The sequence below is a fragment of the Tachyglossus aculeatus genome, chromosome 4 (genome assembly GCF_015852505.1).
Source record: "Tachyglossus aculeatus isolate mTacAcu1 chromosome 4, mTacAcu1.pri, whole genome shotgun sequence".
NCBI classification, from domain to species: Eukaryota; Metazoa; Chordata; class Mammalia; order Monotremata; family Tachyglossidae; genus Tachyglossus; species Tachyglossus aculeatus.
The window spans coordinates 50,140,592-50,162,174 of NC_052069.1; the positions used below are offsets into that span (position 1 = coordinate 50,140,592).

The window sequence follows — 21,583 nt, forward strand, 5'->3', positions numbered from 1 at the left end:
AGCCATTTTAGGGCCCATTAAGAAGTATGGCTTTGGCAGTATTTAGAAGTACAAGTATATAAAACTCACATGGTGTGTTTTCGTATAAAGGTTTTGTAGGTTGTAATACAATAAGGAAACAGTAAGTATTTAGCGTGTTTATATTCACCATCAGGTAAGACCAGATTAAATTTATTTTTTTTTAAAGATTATTTTTCTTTACAGTTTGCAGATTAATGGTATGGAAAGTTTATTTAGGGATTTATAACTACTCAGTAAGAATCCAGTCAAAACTCAGTATTTTCATACTAATTTCTTCCTAGCAGAAGAGTAAATCGATTTTTAACTCCAGAGAAACCTTTACACTATCAATTGGGCACTTTTTGAGTCTCTGAGTCTCTGATGTATTATCTGCAGAGAAAAATGTGAATTAGTCAAAGAACATCTTCAAATCTAATTCAGTTCCTTTTTACTGTTACAGCAGAGATAAAGAACACATAACAGTTCTCTTTTTCCTTCCAGGAATAAAAAGTGGCTACTGCTACTATTTAAGGGACCCTGAGTATCTTCATTTCACATTGAGCCCGTGAGGCCAATGTGGAGCAGGGACTTTGTTCAACCCAATTTGCTTGTATCTGCCCCAGCGCTTAGTTTAGTGCCTGGTACATAGTAAGCACTTAAATACCGTCATTATTACCGTTAAATATCCAGAGAGACCCAGTAAACTGCAGGCTACTTACACTGCTTATTTAAAAGAACCTGGTTGAAATATTTCTTTATAGACTGCCATAGTGGCTGGATGACAACCAGAGTGACATCTTTTTGAAGTTTTCTCATTTTGTTTTGGGGGAACTAGTTGCTTGCTATTTGCTGTTTCTGACTTCAGAGCTCTTGTAAAATCTTAAAGTGAAAACTATGTGCTAGGTGAAGCCAACAGAAGCTCCAAAATACAGAGTTAAACCCTGAAATGGTCATTACTTGGCAGCCTTCTGGGTTGATACTGTGGCTCATAGATTATCTAAAACATCCACCTAAGAGTGAAGAGCAAACAGCAATTTAAATGTTTTGCTCTTTCATTGAAACACGATTTTAAAATAAAATAGAAAACAGTAAACTGACACTGTGATTATTTTAAATGCTCTGCATAGCCTGTCATTGGCCTGCCTTTTGTCACAATTTGTGACAGTGAATTTAGATAATTTTTTTTTTCGCTGCTTAATGTATGTTTTGGTGAAACCAAAAAAAAAAAAAAAATCAAGCCTGCAATTTTTCTCTTCCTTGGAAAGTATTACTTTCAAGCAGAAACTTTCTCTTGAAAGAGAGGCCCATGTTTACTGATAAATAAATTCTAAAATTTACCAATATTTCTATACTGGGGAAAGAAGAGCTAGAACAATATTTTTAAACCTCCCCCGCACCTAAGATATCACTCTCGTTATTTAGAAATGAAATACCACACTAAAGCTGAATTTTTCTTTGTTCGTTTCATATACGTTTTTACCATTTTAACAGGGATTTATGTGGACAAAAAGACTGTAACAGTTAAATTGTTTCCCAGGCCACTTGCCAGTCTTTCCCAATATTGGAACATTATATTTTCATGTTTGCCTTCTCTAACTGTCCTAGATTCATAGGTGTTCACCAAAAGTTATGGCATTGTAAAAAAAAAATGTAATAGCTGAGCAAGAAGCATAAAATAATTCTATGTGCCCAAAGTTATGGAGTTGTAAAAAAAAATGCAATAGCTGAGCAACAAGTGTAAAATAACTTTTTGGAGTATTAAGTTTTTCACACTGAAAGAAGGTACACTATCAGCTACTCCTTGAGAGTATTCAGAATATAAAACCTTTTTTCCAGGAAGTCTTGGTTTTTTTGAGAGAAAGTACTTCAGAAAATAAAATTCTGAAGGAAACTGAAATAATCAACTGAAGAAAAGCCCAGGATAGAAAGTGAAGATAGGTGGATATCTGGGAAGCCTTGCCAATTGCAAAGGAAGGACAACCACATAAGTTGCATAAATCCTGAGAAACAGCAAGGAGGGAATATTTCATTCATTCATTCAGTGGTATTTATTGAGTGCTCACTGTGTGCACAGCACTTTAATAAGTGCTTGGGAGAGTACAAAAGAATAATAATCAGACACATTCCCTGCCCGCCCACAACGAGCTTACAGTTTAGGGAACCAAACTATGATTTCACATAAAGTATAAGTTAATGTAATAAGACATTTTTTAAAGTATGTTCAATTTTTGTAAAGAGAAATTTAGCTTGATTTCTTTCTTGATCTATGGATGATCAATAAACAGCCAATGCTATCATGGAATAATGATAATAATAATGATGATGGCATTTATTAAGCGCTTACTATGTGCAAAGCACTGTTCTAAGCGCTGGGGAGGTTACAAGGTGATCAGGTTGTCCCACGGGGGGCTCACAGTCTTAATCCCCATTTTACAGATGAGGGAACTGAGTCATAGAGAAGTTAAGTAACTTGCCCAAAGTCACACAGCTGACAATTGGCGGAGCCAGGATTTGAACCCATGGCCTCTGGCTCAAGGGATTCTAGATGATTCCAAGGAAACCAATAGGAAGAGTAAGCTCTTTGAGGGCAGGGATTGTATCTACCAGCTGTAGTATACTCTCCTGAGTACTTACCACAGTGCTCTTCACAAAATAATGAATGAATACCATTATTTTATTGAAGTACTAAATACAAAGAATTTGGGGTAGATTTATCACTGCAAGGAAAACCGTTGTAGACATCTGTCAAGACTGCTCTAAAAGCTTTGTCAAATGTTTGGGGCATTGAGTGCAGGGAAACTTGGTGAGGTGAAATAAAATCTCTTTTGATTTGAATGATTTAGTCAACACAACCACTGCAGTTCTACAGACTTTATTTAGCATAACAGCGGTCTTCTCTGTCATATTTTCTGAGCATTGTTCATTTTAATCCATTTTTAACTACTGTAGTAACAGTAATAGGGTCAGGGTGGGAATCAATCAGTAACATTTGTTAAACGCTTACCATGTGCTGTACTAAGCTCTTGGGAGAAAAAGATACAACAAAGTTCATAGATCCTCTGCCCACAAGGAGCTTCAAGTCTAGAGATTAATAATAATAATGGCATTTATTAAGCGCTTACTATGTGCAAAGCACTGTTCTAAGCACTGGGGATGTTACAAGGTAATCAGGTTCTCCCACGGGGGGCTCGCAGTCTTAATCCCCATTTTACAGATGAGGTAACTGAGGCACAGAGAAGCCAAGTGACTTGCCCAAAGTCACACAGCTGACAATTGGCGGAGTCAGCATTTGAACCCATGACCTCTGACTCCAAAGCCCAGGCTCTTTCCACTGAGCCACGCTGCTTCTCTAATGTGTGCAGAGCACTGTACAAGAGGTTGAGAGAGTACACAGAGTGGGTAGACACAATCCCTGACCTCATGAAGTTCACAGTCTAGAAGGGGAAACAGATATTAAAATTAATTACAGATGGGGAAAGTGGCAGAGTAAATGGATACGTACAAAAGTGCTGTGGGGCTGAGTGGGGGGTGAATAGCGAAGAAGTGCTTAAGGAGCGCAGATGCAAATGCCTAAGTGATACAGAAGAAAGGGGGAATAGGAGGGAGAATGAGGGTTAGTTAGGGAAGCCCACTGGGCATAGATGTCATTTTACTAGGACTTTGAAGATGGGGAGAGTGGTGGTCTGTTGGATATGAAGGGGGAGGGACTTCTAGGACAGAGGGAGGACTTTATGTTGCCGATTTGTACTTCCCAAGCACTTAGGACAGTGCTCTGCACACAGTTAGTGTTCAGTAAATACTATTGAATGAATTCATTCATTCATTCATTGAAAGGTATTTATTGAGTGTTTACTGTGGGCAGATCACTGTACTAAATGCTTGAAAAGTACGGGTCGGGGTGAGACAGAACAGAGTTGAGATACAGAGAGTAGGTTGGTGTTACAGAGGTGATGAGTTGTATCATCATCAATCGTATTTATTGAGCGCTTACTGTGTGCAGAGCACTGTACGAAGCGCTTGGGAAGTACAAGTTGGCAACATATAGAGACGGTCCCTACCCAACAGTGGGCTCACAGTCTAAAAGGGGGAGACAGAGAACAAAACCAAACATACTAACAAAATAAAATAAATACAATAGATATGTACAAGTAAAGTAAATAAATAAATAGAGTAACAAATATGTACAAACATATATACATATATACAGGTGCTGTGGGGAAGGGAAGGAGGTAAGATGGGGGGGATGGAGAGCGGGACGAGGGGGAGAGGAAGGAAGGGGCTCAGTCTGGGAAGGCCTCCTGGAGTAGGTGAGCTCTCAGTAGGGCCTTGAAGGGAGGAAGAGAGCTACCTTGGCGGATGGGCAGAGGGAGGGCATTCCAGGCCAGGGGGAGGACGTGGGCTGGGGGTCGATGGCGGGACAGGTGAGAACGAGGCCCGGTGAGGAGGTTAGTGGCAGAGTAGCGGAGGGTGCGGACTGGGCTGGAGAAGGAGAGAAGGGAGGGGAGGTAGGAGGGGGCGAGGGGATGGACAGCCTTGAAGCCCAGGGTGAGGAGTTTCTGCCTGATGCGCAGATTGATTGGTAGCCACCGGAGATTTTTGAGGAGGGGAGTAATGTGCCCAGAGCATTTCTGGACAAAGACAATCCGGGCAGCAGCATGAAGTATGGATTGAAGTGGGGAGAGACATGAGGATGGGAGATCAGAGAGAAGGCTGATGCAGTAGTCCAGAAGGGATAGGATGAGAGCTTGAATGAGAAGGGTAGCGGTGTGGATGGAGAGGAAAGGGCAGATCTTGGCAATGTAAGGGCGGATCTTGGCAATGTTGTAGAAGGAGATGAGTGAGGTAAGGTAGAAGAGGTTGAGCCAATTGAGTGCCTGGAAGCCAGTGGTAAGGAGTTCTCTGTTGGATGTGGTTTTAGAGTGCTAAGCTCCTAGTAAGTACTCTCATAAATACAATCGATTGACAAATAGGTAATGGGCAACCATTGGAAAGACAGAAAAAATAGATTGGAAGAGGAGTGAGATTACAGAACCAAAGATGAAGGGACAAGAGTGACATTCTGGATGAAAGTTTCCTTCGTAGTAAGCTCCGCTGCTTTTTGATGATTCATTCATTCATTCAATCATATTTTTTGAGCTCTTACTGTGTGCAGAGCACTGTACTAAGCGCTTGGGAAGAACAAGTTGACAATATATAGAGACGGTCCCTACCCAACAGCGGGCTCACAGTCTAGAAATGTTAGCTGTCAACAGTTTATTTCAATATAGTAACAGTATATTAACTTATCTTTTAAAAATAATTTCAAGGTGGAAATGTTTGGCTCAGGTGCTTTGAGGCAATTGACTGAGGGGCAGTAAGGAAATGACAAGTACTACATTAGATGCAGCCTAGCCTAGTGGAAAGGGCATGGGCATTGGGAGTGAGAAGACCTGGGTTCTGATCCCACGTCTGACACTTATGTGCTGGATGACCTTGGGCAAGTCACTTTACTTCTCTATGCCCCAATTACCTCATCTGTCAAAGGGGGATTGAGTCTGTGAGCCCCAAATGGGACATGGACTGTGTCCATTCTGATTACCTTGAATCTACCCCAGCACTTAGTACAGCATCTGGAACATAGTAGCGCTTAACAAATGGTCATGGGTTCAAATCCTGGCTCTGCCACTTGTCAGCTGTATGACTTTGAGCAAGTCACTTCACTTCTCTTGGCCTCAGTTACCTCATCTGTTAAATGGGGATGAAGACTGCGAGAGCCACGTGGGACAGCCTCATCACCTTGTATCCCCCCCAGTGCTTAGAACAGTGCTTTGCACATAGTAAGCACTTAATAAATGCTATTATTATTATTATTATTATTATTAATAAATACCTTTTAAAAACAAAATGGAAAAACTACATATATGCGTGCAGCATAGGAATGCTTCTGGCAGATTGAAGTAAATCCAAATGTTTTTATGGGCATGTTATTGGTCTCCCTTTTTTTCCAGCACTATTTTTTTTTATAGTTCATGCCATGAACTTTACTAAATGCTGGAGCAGAAACAAGATAATCAGGTTGGACAGCATCCCTGTCCTACATTGGGTTCATAGTCCAAATTGGAGGGAGTAGGATTTAATCTACATTTTATAGATGAGGAAATTGAGGCACAGAGAAATTCGTTCGGTCATGGTTATTGAGCGACTACTGTGTTCAAAGCACTGTGCTAAACGTTTGGGGGAGCACAGTATAACAGTAAGTAGACGCATTCACTGCCCACAATGAGCTTACAGTCTAGAGGGGAGTTTACAGTCTAATGACTAGAAGGCAAGAATTTAGTACAATGTCTGACGCACAGTAATCACTAAACAAATACCATTGGGGAAAAAAAAGTGCCTTGCCCAAGATTACGCAGCTGACAGGTAGTGGAGACAGGATTAGAACCCAGGTCCTCTGACTCCCAAACCAATGTTCTTTCCATAAGGCCATGCTGCTTCTCACTACAGACAATGAGCTTGAGACTGTAAAACAAAATATTTGTTAACCTAAGAACTGTGGTTTCTGACTTTTTTCTTGTTGGATTTTTTTTGGTATTAATGTCCAACTAAAACTACTAAAAGCCTCTAGGTTATATATTTAGAGAGTAATTTACATTATTCCAAGTCAGAAGATCTCAGAATGTGACCAGGAACAGAAAGAATTATAGGTTTATTGCAGAGTACCAATTTTCATTTACAGTGTAGAGGTGAACCTTTTTATTTTATGACATTTGTAAAGTGCTTACTATGTGCCAAGCACTGTACTAAGTGCTAGGGTAGATACAAGATGATCAGATTGGACACAGTCCCTGTCCCACTTTGGGTTCACAGTTTTAATTCCCATTGTACAGATGAGGTCACTGAGGCCCAGAGAAGTGAAATGACTTTTCATTCATTGTGGTATTTATTGAGCGCTTACTGCGTGTAGAGCACTGTACTAAGAGCTTGGGAAGTACAAGTTGGCAACATAGAGAGACGGTCCCTACCCAACAGTGGACTCACAGTCTAGAAGGGGGAGACAGAGAACAAAACCAAACATATTAACAAAATAAAATAAATAGAATATGTACAAGTAAAATAAATAGAGTATTAAACATGTAAAAACATATATACATATATACAGGTGCTGTGGGGAAGGGAAGGAGGTAAGGCGGGGGGATGGAGAGGGGGACGAAGGGGAGAGGAAGGAGGGGGCTCAGTCTGGGAAGGCCTCCTGGAGTAGGTGAGCTCTCAGTAGGGCCTTGAAGGGAGGAAGAGAGCTAGCTTGGCGGATGGGCAGAGGGAGGGCATTCCAGGCCCGGGGGATGACGTGGGCCGGGGGTCGACGGCAGGACAGGCGAGAACGAGGCCCGGTGAGGAGATTAACGGCAGAGGAGCAGAGGGTGCGGGCTGGGCTGGAGAAGGAGAGAAGGGAGGGGGGAGGTAGGAGGGGGCGAGGGGATGGACAGCCTTGAAGCCCAGGGGGAGGAGGTTGTGCCTGATGCACAGATTGATTGGTAGCCACTGGAGATTTTTGAGGAGGGGAGTAGCATGCCCAGAGCGTTTCTGGACAAAGACAATCTGGGCAGCGGCGTGAAGTATGGATTGAAGTGGGGAGAGACAGGAGGATGGGAGATCGGAGAAGAGGCTGATACAGTAGTCCAGATGGGATAGGATGAGAGCTTGAACGAGCAGGGTAGCGGTTTGGATGGAGAGGAAAGGGCAGATCTTGGCAATGTTGCGGAGGTGAGACCGAGGTTTTGGTGACGGCTTGGTTGTGAGGGGTGAACGAGAGAGCGGAGTCGAGGATGACACCAAGGTTGCGGGCTTGTGAGACGGGAAGGATGGTAGTGCCGTCAACAGAGATGGGAAAGTCAGGGAGAGGGCAGGGTTTGGGAGGGAAGACAAGAAGTTCAGTCTTGGACATGTTGAGTTTGAGGTGGCGGGCAGACATCCAGATGGAGATGTCCTGAAGGCAGTAGGAGATGTGAGCCTGGAGGGAGGGAGAGAGAGCAGGGGCAGAGATGTAGATTTGGGTGTCATCAGCGTAGAGATGATAGTTGAAGCCGTGGGAGCGAATGAGGTCACCAAAGGAGTGCGTGTAGATCGAGAACAGAAGGGGACCAAGAACTGAACCTTGAGGAACCCCCACAGTAAGGGGTTGGGAGGGGGAGGAGGAGCCTGCAAAAGAGACTGAGAATGAATGACTGGAGAGATAAGAGGAGAACCAGGAGAGGACGGAGTCTGTGAAGCCAAGGTCGGATAGCGTGTTGAGGAGAAGGGGGTGGTCCACAGTGTCGAAGGCAGCCGAGAGGTCGAGGAGGATTAGGATAGAGTAAGAGCCGTTGGATTTGGCAAGCAAGAGGTCATCAGTGACCTTTGAGAGGGCAGTTTCTGTGGACTGTAGGGGACGGAAGCCAGATTGGAGGGGGTTGAGGAGAGAGTTGCTGTTGAGGAATTCGAGGCAGCGCGTGGAAACGACTCGTTCAAGGAGTTTGGAAAGGAATGGTAGGAGGGAGATGGGTCGATAACTAGAAGGTGAGGTGGGGTCAAGAGAGGGTTGCCCAAGGTCACATAGTAGACAAGTGGTGGAGCCAGGATGAGAACTTAATAATAATAATAAGAATGATGGTATTAAGCGCTTACTATGTGCCAAGCACTATTCTAAGAGCTGGGGTAGATACAAGGTAAGCAGGTTGTCCAATGTGGGATGCGCAATCTTAATCCCCATTTTACAGATGAGGTAAGTGAGGCACAGAGAAGTGAAGTGACTTGCCCAGGGTTACACAGCAGACACGTGGCAGAGCCAGGATTAGAATCCATGGCCTCTAACTCCCAAGCCCGGGCTCTTTCCATTAAGCCACACTGCTTCCAGGCTACTTCTGACTCCAAGGCATGAACTCTTTCTATTTGTCATATTTCTGGCTGGAGTTGCTGCCGATATGTGCATTAACCGTTAGGGCTGTGTTTGGGCCAGAGTCTGGAAGTGGGGATCGCCAGGACCTCAGTACTTTATGGAAGCAGCGTGGTCTAGTGGCTAGAGCACAGGCCAGGCATTCAGAAGGTCCGGGGTTCTAATCCCAGATCCGCCACTTGTCTTCTGTGTGACCCTGGGGAAGTCACTTCACTTCTCTGGGCTTCAGTGACCTCATCTGTAAAATGAGGATTAAGATCATTAGCCCCATGTGGGACAGGTTCTGTCCAACCTGATAAGCTTGTATCCACCCCAGTGATGATGATGATGATGATGATGGCATTTGTTAATAATAATAATAACAATAATAATAATAATATCATTAGCCCCATGTGGGACAGGGTCTGTCCAACCTGATTGGCTTGTATCCACCCCAGTGATGATGATGATGATGGCATTTATTATTATTATTATTATTACTACTAATAATAATAATAATGGCATTTATTAAGCACTTACTATGTGCCAAGCACTGTTCTAAGCGCTGGGGAGGTTACAAGGTGATCAGGTTGTCCCACGGGGGGCTCACAGTCTTCATCCTCATTTTACAGATGAGGTAACTGAGGCCCAGAGAAGTGAAGTGACTTGCCCAAAGTCACACAGCTGACAAGGGGCAGAGCTGGGATTGGACTCCAAAGCCCGTGCTCTTTCCACTGAGCCACACTGCTTCTCTTTCAGTGCTTAGTACAGTGCCCGGCACAGAGTAAGCGCTTAGCAAATACCAATCAATCAATCAATCGTATTGAGCGCTTACTGTGTGCAGAGCACTGTACTAACAATACCAGTATTGTTATTATTATTGTTATCCTTTTGAGAAGCTACTGACAAAATCAAAACTACTGAGTTTACCGGGTGAAAGGAGTCTGGGGGATATGAATTGTTTTTCGAGACAGTTTGGATGTTCAGAATCTGCCTCTCTTTCCTCTTCCTCCGCCCGAGTACCTAATAGCTTCATGAAACCTTTCCTCCATAGGAGCCCACTGCTACCCACACTTTGGCTAAGGAGGAATAAATGATTTACCATTTTTCATCTTAAATATCAGAAATCAAAGAAGTTTTTTTTTTTAAAAAAGCATGCTTTTAAAGCTATTATTAGTTAAATACAGGAGGAGTAGAGAGTCCTGCTGAAATCTGGCCAGACCTGGAATTCTGCACAACCTTTAAGCCTCTAAAGCCCAGTTGGACTAGGCCTAGTTTGAATCCACTTAAGTTGGGGAAGGTTTGGATAACCTCCCCTACTTTTACCCCTTCTTACTGCCTCCTCTGTCCACTAAGCACAAAGGTAAAGGAATGAGGCCAGAACAGCCGAAGCACTGTGGCCCATTATAGAAGCATGGTCCTGGGAGTTAGAAAGACCTGGGTTCTAAATCCAGCTCCAGCACTTGTCTGCTGTGTGACCTTGGGCCAATTACTTAACTTCCCTGATGCCTCAGTTACCTCCTCTGTAAAAGGGGGATGAAGACTGTGAGACATGGACTGTGTCGAACCTAATGACCTTGTATCTACCCCAGAGCTTAGTACGGTGCCTGGCACAGAATAAGGGCTTAACAAATACTATTATAAAAAGAAAAAGAACCAAAAAGGACATTTAAATAGTCAGGTTTCCCATCGAGTTCTGTTCTGTTGGGCTGGGAATTGAGAAGCAGTATGGCCTAGTGGATAGAGCACGGGCCTGGGAATCAGAAGGACCTGGGTTCTAATCCCGGCTCCGCCACTCGTCTGCTGCGTGACCTTTGGCAGTATCTTCAGTTTTCTGGCCCTTAGTTTCCTCGTCTGTAAAAAATGGATTAAGACTGTGAACCCCACGTGGGACAGGGACTGTGCCCAACCTGATTTGCTCATATCCACCCCAGCGCTTAGTACAGGGCCTGGCAACATAGTAAGCACTTAATAAATTATTGTTATTAATCGAGTGCAGCCAGGATAGCAACGTTTAATGAGTTATGGCCCAGGAAAGGACTGTGTTGCCACGCTACATTTAACGGGCTGGTTCTTCTGTGCTTGCAACTTCAAAAAAATATGCATATATGTAGGGATTCAGGTGGGCTGGATCACAGATTTTGGTATGTCTGTTGGATTTAAGTTGGGTCTGTCTGAGAGTAGACAAACTTCTCAGTAGTCTTCAATTCAAACCCTAGAGGAAAAATGACTGGTGTCCGGGTAGCTGTGGTAAAATATGTTAAATGTTAGCTCTGTAAGTGGAGGGGGCAACTGATTTGCTGTTAATGTACATTGTTTTAAATTATTAACATGGCCTAACAGATAAATTCAATTTGTTTAATTGCTTTATAATTTTTTTCTACAGTATTTGTTAAGCGCTTACTATATGATTGGTGTAGTGGCTAGAGCACAGGCCCGAGAGTCAGAAGGTTGTGGGTTCTAATTCCAGCTCTGCCACTTGTCTGATGTGTGACCTTGGGCAAGTCACTTCACTTCTCTTGGCCTCAGTTACCTCATCTGTAAAAGGGGGTTTGAGACTGTGAGCCCCACATGGGACAGGGACTGTGTCCAACCCGATTTTCTTGTATCTACCCTGGCACTTAGTACAGTGCCTGGAACATGGTAAGCACTTGGTAAGCACTTAACAGAGAAGCAGCGTGGCTTAGTGGAAAGAGCATGGGCTTTGGAGTGAGAGGTCATGGGTTTGAATTCCGACTCTGCCAATTGTCAGCTGTCTGACTTTGGGCAAGTCACTTAACTTCTCTGTGCCTCAGTTCCCTCATCTGTAAAATGGGAATTAAGACTGTGAGCCCCTTGTGGGACAACCTGATCACCTTGTATCCCCCCAGTGCTTAGAACTGTGCTTTGCACATAGTAAGCACTTAAACTATGCCATCATTATTAAATACCACAGTTATTATTATTATGTGTCAAGCACTATACTAATAAGTGGGGTAGTTACAAGTTGGACATAGTCCATGTCCCACAAGGAGCTCAAGCCCCATTTTACAGATGAGGTAACTGAGGCCAAGAGAAGTGAAGTGACTTGCCCAAGGTCACACGGCAGACAAGTGGCAGAGCTGGGATTAGAGCCCATGACCTTCTGACTCCCAACTTGGTGCTCTTTCCAATAGGCCATGCTTCTCTCTCTTTCTCTCTCTCTTTCTCTCTCTCTCTCTCTCCATACATTATATATATATATATATATATATATATATATATATATACTATATATATACAATACTATATATATAGTATTGACTTTTAAGTTTTCAATTCTTTGTATATATATATGTATGTATATATATATGCCCAATACTATATATATATTATTGACTTTTAAGTTTTCAATTCTTTGTGGTCATTCCTTTTGTTACTTGAGCATGCTATCATTAGTCACCTTTTCAGTTTTCATAACCGATTCATCTCTTCTTTGAAAAAACTCTTTAAAAGTTGCCATTTTAACAAAAGAAAAATGAACTATCTTTTTTTTTGAAGTTCACTTTGAAGTTTAATGGAAACTTTTTACCACCTAAAAAAAATACTGAGTGATGCTGATAAAATTCTGATGGGAGAAGATTGGAAGACATATTGTACGTCTTGTACACATTTACTATTCTATTTATTTTATTTTGTTAATATGTTTTGTTTTTTTGTCTGTCTCCCCCTTCTAGACTGTGAGCCCGCTGTTGGGTAGGGACCGTCTCTATATGTTGCCAACTTGTACTTCCCAAGCGCTTAGTACAGTGCTCTGCACACAGTAAGCGCTCAATAAATACGATTGATTGAATGAATGAAGACATTTATTTAACCATAATCTGGGAGATGTTGGCAAAGTGGAGAGTTTTTACAAATCATATACTTTTTTTAAATAAATGGGAGTTTGGTTAAGAATTAACATCTTTAACCTTTCAAAATTTTTAAAATGTTTATGATGTAGGTACAAGGGATGCTGGCATATATGGGTAATTTCCGTCTGCTTGCAGAGTTCTCTACTCCTTTTGTGAATCAGCGGTAAGTTGCGTCTTGTTATTAAAACAGTTTAAGGAACTTACTAAAGTGCTCTAAAAATGATTTTCCATGTTTTTTACTAGTAGCAGTGGCAACGATGGCATTTCATTGAGTCCCCACTGGGTGCAAAGCACTCTATTAAGCACTCTTCTCCATCCCAAGCGCTTAGTACAGTGCTCTGCACACAGTAAACGCTCAATAAATACGATTGAATGAATGAATGAATCATACCCAAAGTGGAAATACTTGCTTCATATGGAAATTGAACCTCATTATACCAGGGTGCTGTAGTGCTCCTGAAGAAGAATAATCGTGGTATGTGTTAAGCACTTACTGTGCTAAGCACTGTACTAAGTGCCAGAAGAAGAAGAATCGTGGTATTTATTAAGCACTTACTGTGCTAGGCACTGTACTAAGCGCCGGTGTGGATACCAGCAAATTGGGGTGGACACAGTCCCTGTATCGCATGGGACTCACCGTCGTAATCCCCATTTTAAAGACTGAGGTAATCGAGGCATAGAGAAGTGATGAGAAGCAGCGTGGCTCAGTGGAAAGAGCATGGGCTTTGGAGTCAGAGGTCATGGGTTCAGATCCCCACTCTGCCGTCAGCTGTGTGACTTTGGGCAAGTCACTTAACTTCTCTGGGCCTCAGTTACCTCATCTGTGAAATGGGGATTAAAACTGTGAGCCCCCTTGGGACAACCTGATTACCTTGCAACCTCCCCAGCGCTTAGAACAGTGCTTTGCACATAGTAAGCGCTTAACAAATGTCATCTTTATTATTATTAAGTGACTTGCCCAGGGCCACACAGCAGATAGGTGGCGGAGCCGGGATTAGAACCTGTGACCTTCTGACTCTCGGGCCCGTACTCTAGCTGCTACGCCAGGCTTCAGGCTCTCCAGGGGCTAGCAACTCATAGGTCAGATCCTTTCCCAAAGAGTGGAGAACTTACTCTTCCAAAGATAAAAAGTTGGAATTATTGGCTTTAGAAGATGCACTGTTTATGCATCTGACTTTAAAGTGGCACTCTGCACTCCTTCCAGTAGGCCACCTCCCACCTCCCCTGCTGAAAGCTTTTGATTTTGCCTCTTTCCATCACCATTTTGGAAACCAACGTGCCCCCTGGGATCCCGGGTTCAGCCAGTGACCATCCCATTCCCTCCCTCGCTTTGTCTGAAGGGGCCATGTGTTTTCCAGGCCAAGAGCACCTGGCTCTTCTTGGAGCTCTGCCTGGTCCTCAGAGGGCCTCGAGCTAAAAGGGGACCCATGCTGAGCTACCATGAGTGGAACCCCAGCCATGGAGAAGCAGCGTGGCTCAGTGGAAAGAGCATGGGCTTTGGAGTCAGAGGTCATGGGTTCAAATTCATTCATTCACTCGATCGTATTTATTGAGCGCTTACTGCATGCAGAGCACTGTACTAAGCGCTTGGGAAGTACAAGTTGGCAACATATAGAGACGGTCCCTACCCAACAACGGGCTCACGGTCTAAAGGGGCTCACATCCTGGCTCCTCCAATTGTCAGCAGTGTGACTTTGGGCAAGTCACTTCACTTCTCTGGGCCTCAGTTATCTCATCTGTAAAATGAGGATTAAGACTGTGAGCCCCCCGTGGGACAACCTGATCACCTTGTAACCTCCCCAGTGCTTAGAACAGTGCTTTGCACATAGTAAGTGCTTAATAAATGCCATCATCAGTATTATTATTATTATAAGTAGCATACCTGGCTCCTCACTACTGGGGAGAAAAGGAAATATGGGAAGATAGAAACAGGCAGACCACCGAAGCTCGTTGTGGGCAGGCAACAGGTCTGTTATTGTCCTGTTGTAATAATAATACTAATAAGAATTGTAGTATTTGTTAAGTGCTTACTATGTGCCAGACACTGCTCTAAGCCCTGGGGAAGATAAGACATAATCAGGTTGGACACAGTCCGTGTCGCACATGGGGCTCACGGTCTTAATCCCCATTTTACAGGTGAGGGAGCTGAGGCCCAGAGAAGTGAATTGACTTGCCCAAGGTCACAAAACAGACATGTGGCGGAGCTGGGATTAGAACCTAGGTCCTTCTGCCTCACAAGCCCGTACTTCATCCACTAAACCATGCTGTATTATCCCAAGTGCTCAGTACAGTGCTCTGCACACAGTAAGAACTCAATAAATGAGATTGATTGATTGACGGAGGGACACAGGCCCGTTCCCTACTTTGGGAGGTCCCAGAGGGTCTGGACCTACACCTTTCTAACCCCCACCCCCTGTGCCCTTGGGATGGGCGAAGCCACTCTACTCCACCCAAGGAGGGCAAGTTCCACCCTTTTGTAAAAGGGCACAACTGACCCCTTCCATCAGATGGAGGGAGGAGAGTCTCCAGATGAAGCCCGTTCTGGACAACTGGGGCAGGACAGTATTTTTCTCTGAGCTGGGGAGAGCAGAACCCAAATGTCCCCAGAGGCCTCATGGTAACCCCAGTATAGGAGGAAGGGGCACTTTTGTCCCATCTGGTGGGGCCAGGGTGTGAATGGTGGCCATTCTGTTGCTACTGATGCCTGGCTGGGAGGGCGTTGTCGGCTCTCATCCTTGAGAGGCATGGGGAGGGCGGCTGACCTCTGCTGCTGCCAACCCATTACACCATGCCTCCCTCTCTCCCCTTAATAATAATAATAATTATCGTATTTGGTACTTTCTGTGCACCAGCCACTGTACGAAGCGCTGGAGTGGGTACAAGCAAATTGTGATGGACACAGTCCCTGTCCCACATAGGGTTCACCGTCTCGATCCCCGTTTTACAGATGAGGTAATTAAATAAAATATGACTGAATGAATGAAGGAATGAAAGAAGTGAAGCGACTTGCCCAGGGCCCCACAAGCAGACAGATGGCAGAGCTGGGATTAGAACCCTTGACCTTCCGAGTTTCAGGCCCACAGTCTATCCACTGCAGCACGCCGATCCCACCCTGTCCCCTCCCAACACCATAGCTATTGTCATGAACTAGCCATTGAGCACAATGACATTGCACCCTGTCCAGTGGGACATAATGACCATCAGCCTCACAGATGTCTGGCATTTGGCACCCCGACTGCGTAAGAGTTTTATTTTGTGTGTCTCATCGGGACAAAAAAGTAGGTGACCACCCCCCCTGCCCCCAAGACAGACAAATAATGTCACAGTGTTGAATATATGACTCCCGAGAAGCAGCATGGCTCAGTGGAAAGAGCCAGGGCTTTGGAGTCTGAGGTCATGTGTTCAAATCCCAGCTCCGCCACGTGTCAGCTGTGTGACTTTGGGCAAGTCACTTAGCTTCTCTGGGCCTCAGTTACCTCCTCTGTAAAATGGGGACTAAGTCTGTGAGCCCCACGTGGGACAACTTGATTACTTTGTATCTACCCCAGCGCTTAGAACAGTGCTTTGCACATAGTAAGTGCTTAATAAATGCCATTATTATTATTATTATTATTAAGAGTTTTATTGTATGTGTCTCATTGGCACAAAAAGGTAGGTGACCCCCCCCCCCCCGCCCCCCAAGACAGACAAATAATGTCACAGACTGTTGAATACATGACTCCCGAGAAGCAGCGTGGCTCAGTGGAAAAGAGCACAGGCTTTGGAGTCAGAGGTCATGGGCTCAAATCCCGGCTCTGCCATTTGTCAGCTGTGTGACTTTGGGCAAGTCATTTAACTTCTCTGTGCCTGTTACCTCAACTGTAAAATGGGGATTAAGACTGTGAGCCCCCCGTGGGACAACCTGATCACCTTGTAACCTCCCCAGCGCTTAGAACAGTGCTTTGCACATAGTAAGTGCTTAATAAATGCCATCATTATTATTATTATTATTATTAAACTGGCTCTTTAGGTGCCCCCGAGCCTTTACCGCTAGGCCTTAGTGGGTTTTTCGGTTCTCCTCCAGATTGGATGCTGTTTTTGTTAGTGGGAGTGTATGGGTATTTGACATCCCAATTAAATCTCCCATCACCCTTCCCCATCACTTTTCTCTAAGAGATCTCAATTCCCCAGGTCAATCTGGTCCGGATCAAGCTTTGACCTGATGATATCCATAATTTGTGTCTGCAAGGGCTTGGGTCAGGAATACAAATTATTTTGTAGTTTCTCAAGCGCTTGGGCAGATGCTCAGTAATGCTATTAATGGATTTTATGATATTTATCCCCACGGCAGCCCTGAGGTGACCCAGCGTTATAAACTGTGGTGTTCAGAGGCCTCCTTTGGGCGAAAAGATTGAATCGCTGGCAGAAGTTCTACGTGACTTACTGCAGCAAAGTAATAGTTACAAATCTGCCGGCTTGGCAAATATGATTGTCTCTTAAGTTGACATTGTGCTTTCTAATAATGCAAAGTGCTGTGTAGAGAATTATAAATTTATGGAAGGCTACAAAGTTGAAAACCGGAGAGACAGTACATGGGAGGAGAGGGGGGAATCTGAGCAATTGAGTATTGTACTTTTTTTTTTCCTGCTCTCCTCAGCTTTTTTTAATGGTATTTGTTAAGTGCTTACTGTGTTCCAGGCACTCCATTCATTTGTTCATTCCGTCATATTTATTGAGCGCTTACCGTGTACAAAGCACTGTACTAAGCACTTGGGAGAGTACCCTATAACAATATAGGGTATTAAGCCCTGTGAGGGATGTAAGCTAATCTGCTTGGACCCAGTCCATATCCCACATGAGTCCCACAGTCTTAATCCCCAGTTTACAGATGAGGCAACTGAGGCACAGAGAAGTGAAGTGACCTGCCTCGGGTCACACGGCACACGAGTGGTGGAGCCGAGATTAGAACCAAGGTCCTCTGACACCCAGGCCTGTGCTCTAGCCACTAGACAGTGCTTCTACTTAAGGAATTGTGTGTGTTTCCTCCATTACTCTAAAGTTCTTTCCAAGGCTTTATTTCAGAAAGACACCTGGGAAAGATGAGAAGGAAACATTTCGAACTGGGAGTTGAGCCTGGGTTCTAGTTCAAGATCTACTGTTGACTTCCTCTCTTTGTTTAAATCACCTGATCTCTAGGTCTCTTTGCTTATCAGTGTGATGCGAATTATAACGTGGGTCTTGCCCAGCCTGGCTCTGAGGGTTAATAAAATATCTGTGACATTCTTTAGGCTTCATAGAAGAAAAGATTTATATAAATTGAAAAATCACAACCCCGTCCCCAGTCTTGAATTACTATGCTTGTTTTAGATAAAATAAGATTTATCTTACATAAGCAGCAGTAGCAACTATATTGAGTTCACTGACGCAGTATTTTGATTTTAGGGGTCATTTTATGTAACAAAATATACCCTTTTATATAATACTTAGGGAATTCCCAAATAGGCTGTTTTACTAATAAAATATCAGGAAAAGGTTAATGGGCAAATTGATTTGACCCTTTCCACCTATCTTCTTTGGTTGCCTTGAATAATCCATCTGTTCTCTTTTCATGTTCTCAGTCTAAAGACATTCATTCATTCATTCATTCATTCATTCATTTGTGTTTACTGAGCACTTACTGTGTGCAGAGCACTATACTAAGCGCTTGACATCTATGCTTCCGCAGCTTCTTTGTGTTTGGTTTGTTGGTTTCCTAACAGGCTATTCTCCATATCATATTTCTGTCTTTTTTGTTCCACACTTTGAATTTTTTGTTGTTTCTTCTCCCTTTGAAAACTAGCTTTGTAATCACATATACACATGACTGATGAGAGAATTATTTTATATTGTTTGCCCATCATTTAATTATCTCACTACGTTTACACATTTTCGGGGAGGGGGTGTAGATTAAGGAACAGTTAGAAAGCACCCATTGTCAAAAAAGTTCTGAACTGTAAGTTTGTTGTGGACAGGGAACATGTCTACCAACTCTGTCATATTGTGTGCTTAGTGCAGTGCTCTGCACACAGTAAGCGCTCAATAAATACAGTTGAATGAATGAATGAATACCATTGGTGACGATAGATAGGATGGATTGATTGATTCCTATTGCCCACCCACGAATGAAAAATAATTCTCAACACATCTCCAAGATTATGCAAAAACTTTTATTTTTCAGGTGGTTCTTTGAAGTGCTGAAGTATCCCAAAGCTTCAAAAGCTAACATCATCAATGGCATACTAATGACTGTAGTATTCTTCATTGTAAGAATTACAGTTATCCCTTCTTTTTATGGCTATATTTTGGCTGCATTTGGAACGGAAGCGTACAACAGACTAGGATTCGGGGCCCAAAGTGCTTGGATTGGCTCCAGCTTTGTTTTGGATGTTATGAACGTCATGTGGATGGTCAAAATTACCAAGGGGTGCCTCAAAGTCATTCTTCTCATCAGAAAGGAGGAAGCCAAAGGACAAGAAAATGGAAAATTTGACTGAAAATGGGACACGGAAGAACGAACTACTTGATTACAGATATTTAGGTTCAGTGGAATTATGCGCCTTTTGGCCACAAATCCTTTTTTTAATGGAAGTACGGTTTGACCTCTTTTTGCAGGTCTTTCCCTGGCCTCATTGCCCGCACAAGAAGGGGCCCCTTGATTTCAAGGTGATCCTATTGAACCGTCTGGGGGAGCAGTGAACTAAAGCAAGCTCTGTAGTGAGGACCCCAAAAGTGACGCATAGCTGAAGATGTGAAGCACTTAAAAAACAAAAGGCTATCTTAAAGGGAATTAGCAAGTTAGTACTTGGACTTGGATAATATGGTCCCGAATATTTTTACTCAGGTTAGTCCAAGTAATGTGGTCCAACCCTGTGAATATCAGGAACTAACATTTAAGTTCTGTTGACAAGCATGTTCTCTACTTTTTATTTGTTAGAATCATTAATCAAGATTTTATTGCCAACATCCATTTTTTAACTTTATGAAAGACTAATGAAAACTTTTAACTTTTATTCTGAGATCTGGGTTTTGCTGCCTTGCATGCATGGATACAATTTAAGGGGTTTAAAAGGACAATTTAGAGCTACAGTGAGGAGTCTATTTCTGAATTCTGTTATCTGCAATGGTATTTTGTCCGTGAATTTATGAAGTGCACCCAATTTTATCTGTTAATTCTTCTGACAGAATTTTGATCACCTTTAGCACTGTAAATAGAGCCCTTTTACAGCACTATTTTCTTGTTTGGCACTCTTCTTCTTGTCTATCAACATTTGCCTGTGATTCGGCTTCTAATTTTGGTATTAATCAAAGGACTCTGGAACGCGGGTAGGTCATTCTAAGGCACAATTTCTGGGAGAGGAAATGAGTAGGTAATACCTTAGTCACGGATAACCTTACATTTTATTGTTGAATCCTTCAGGTGTCTAGAGATTTGTGTTGTGCTCATTTTGAACTTTTTTTCTCGTTAAAATTTGAAGGGTTTTTTTTTCCCTTTTTTATGGTATTGAGTACTTACTATGCGCCAGGTACTGTACTAAATGCTGGGGGAGATACAAATTAATCAGGGTGGACACGATCCATGTCCACATGAGACTCACAGTCTTAATCCCCATGTTACAGATGAGGCAACTGAAGCATAGAGAAGTAAAGTGACTTGCCCAAGGTCACGCAGCAGACAAGTGGCAGACCTGGGATGAGGACCCAGGTCCTCAGATTCCTAGGCCCACGCTGCTTCTCTTAACCAAATATCAAATTTGATAACCAAATCCTATAGTTGACAAAAGAAAACCTCAAGTTTATTTTATCCAAATGGATCTTTTTCCCCCAGTGACACTTTTCTCCCACTTTTAAAGAGTTCCTTTAGAAAACAGGAGCAATTTACATCAGCTTAATCTTTCTTCAGTGCGGGACAGGTCCTATGTTCCTTGAATGTGCACTGTCGTCAGAAGAGATTCCAAAACAGTCATTATCCAAACCTGGTAAATTGGTTTTTAACAGTCAGAAAGAAGTGTAAGTGTTTCCTCTATAGGGCTCTGCTCCCCTCTCTGTTTGTCCCTGTGTCATTTTCCCCTTTTTGAATTTAAATATCAGTTAATGTCTTTGGCAAAAGAAGTGTTGTTCGTCTCATTTGTCGGTTATCTGCTGCTTGTGAAACCACCCACTGATTGGGATTATGAGAAATATTTTCATTATCGCTGTCCCCTAAAACAAAGAAAATTAGTTACCAAACATTTTTCTTCATTTGTATCATTTTCCCAAAACATTTTCTCATTTAATTTCGCTTATAGAAAAGGCCTAAACTGAAAGTAATAAGACGTTTCTTCTGACAATAAATGGCAGTTAAAGTAATAGAAAAGCACTCATCTCCCTTTCCTGTCAGCCTCAGAGACAACATATGTCTGGCTCGGATTTGTATTGGGTTAAGGGCCCCAAAATGGTCACTGACAAGTATCTACCCATCCCCTAGCGATGCTAATATAACTCCCGACACTGTGCACTTAGCTGTATTACTGCCTTAATATATGCAGGTGAAGGAGAATTTTTCGTTCATTGTAAGTCTGACTGAGGCGTGTGCAATTGTTTTCATCTTTATCCTCCAAGTACTTAGATTATTAGTCTTCTTTCAAGGTAAAGAAAATATTTTGAGCCTCAAACTGGGTGCTAGGTTCATAAAGGTTTGAAACATGATTCAAAAACAGTAATGCAGAGCCTTAGACTGTACATTACTGAACAATTTATATTTATGCAGTTTTATTAAAGACAAAATGTGGATGATCAAGTATTAAATTCTTGCACTTAAGGCCACCCG

At 43.0% G+C, this 21,583-nt stretch overlaps 1 protein-coding gene across 7 annotated transcripts in view; it reads left to right on the plus strand.

Annotated features, from left to right (window-relative positions):
• The window catches only part of TLCD4 (TLC domain containing 4), a 61,320-nt gene extending 41,019 nt beyond the window's left edge, over positions 1 to 20,301 (plus strand). For all 7 annotated transcript variants that reach the window (XM_038745127.1, XM_038745128.1, XM_038745129.1 and 4 more), the window contains 2 exons: positions 12,849 to 12,922; positions 18,956 to 20,301. In XM_038745127.1, the coding sequence (XP_038601055.1) occupies positions 12,849 to 12,922; positions 18,956 to 19,271 (390 nt within the window). In that variant the 3' untranslated portion in view covers positions 19,272 to 20,301. The remainder of the gene's footprint in view (positions 1 to 12,848; positions 12,923 to 18,955) is intronic.
• The last annotated feature ends 1,282 nt before the right edge of the window (positions 20,302 to 21,583 follow it).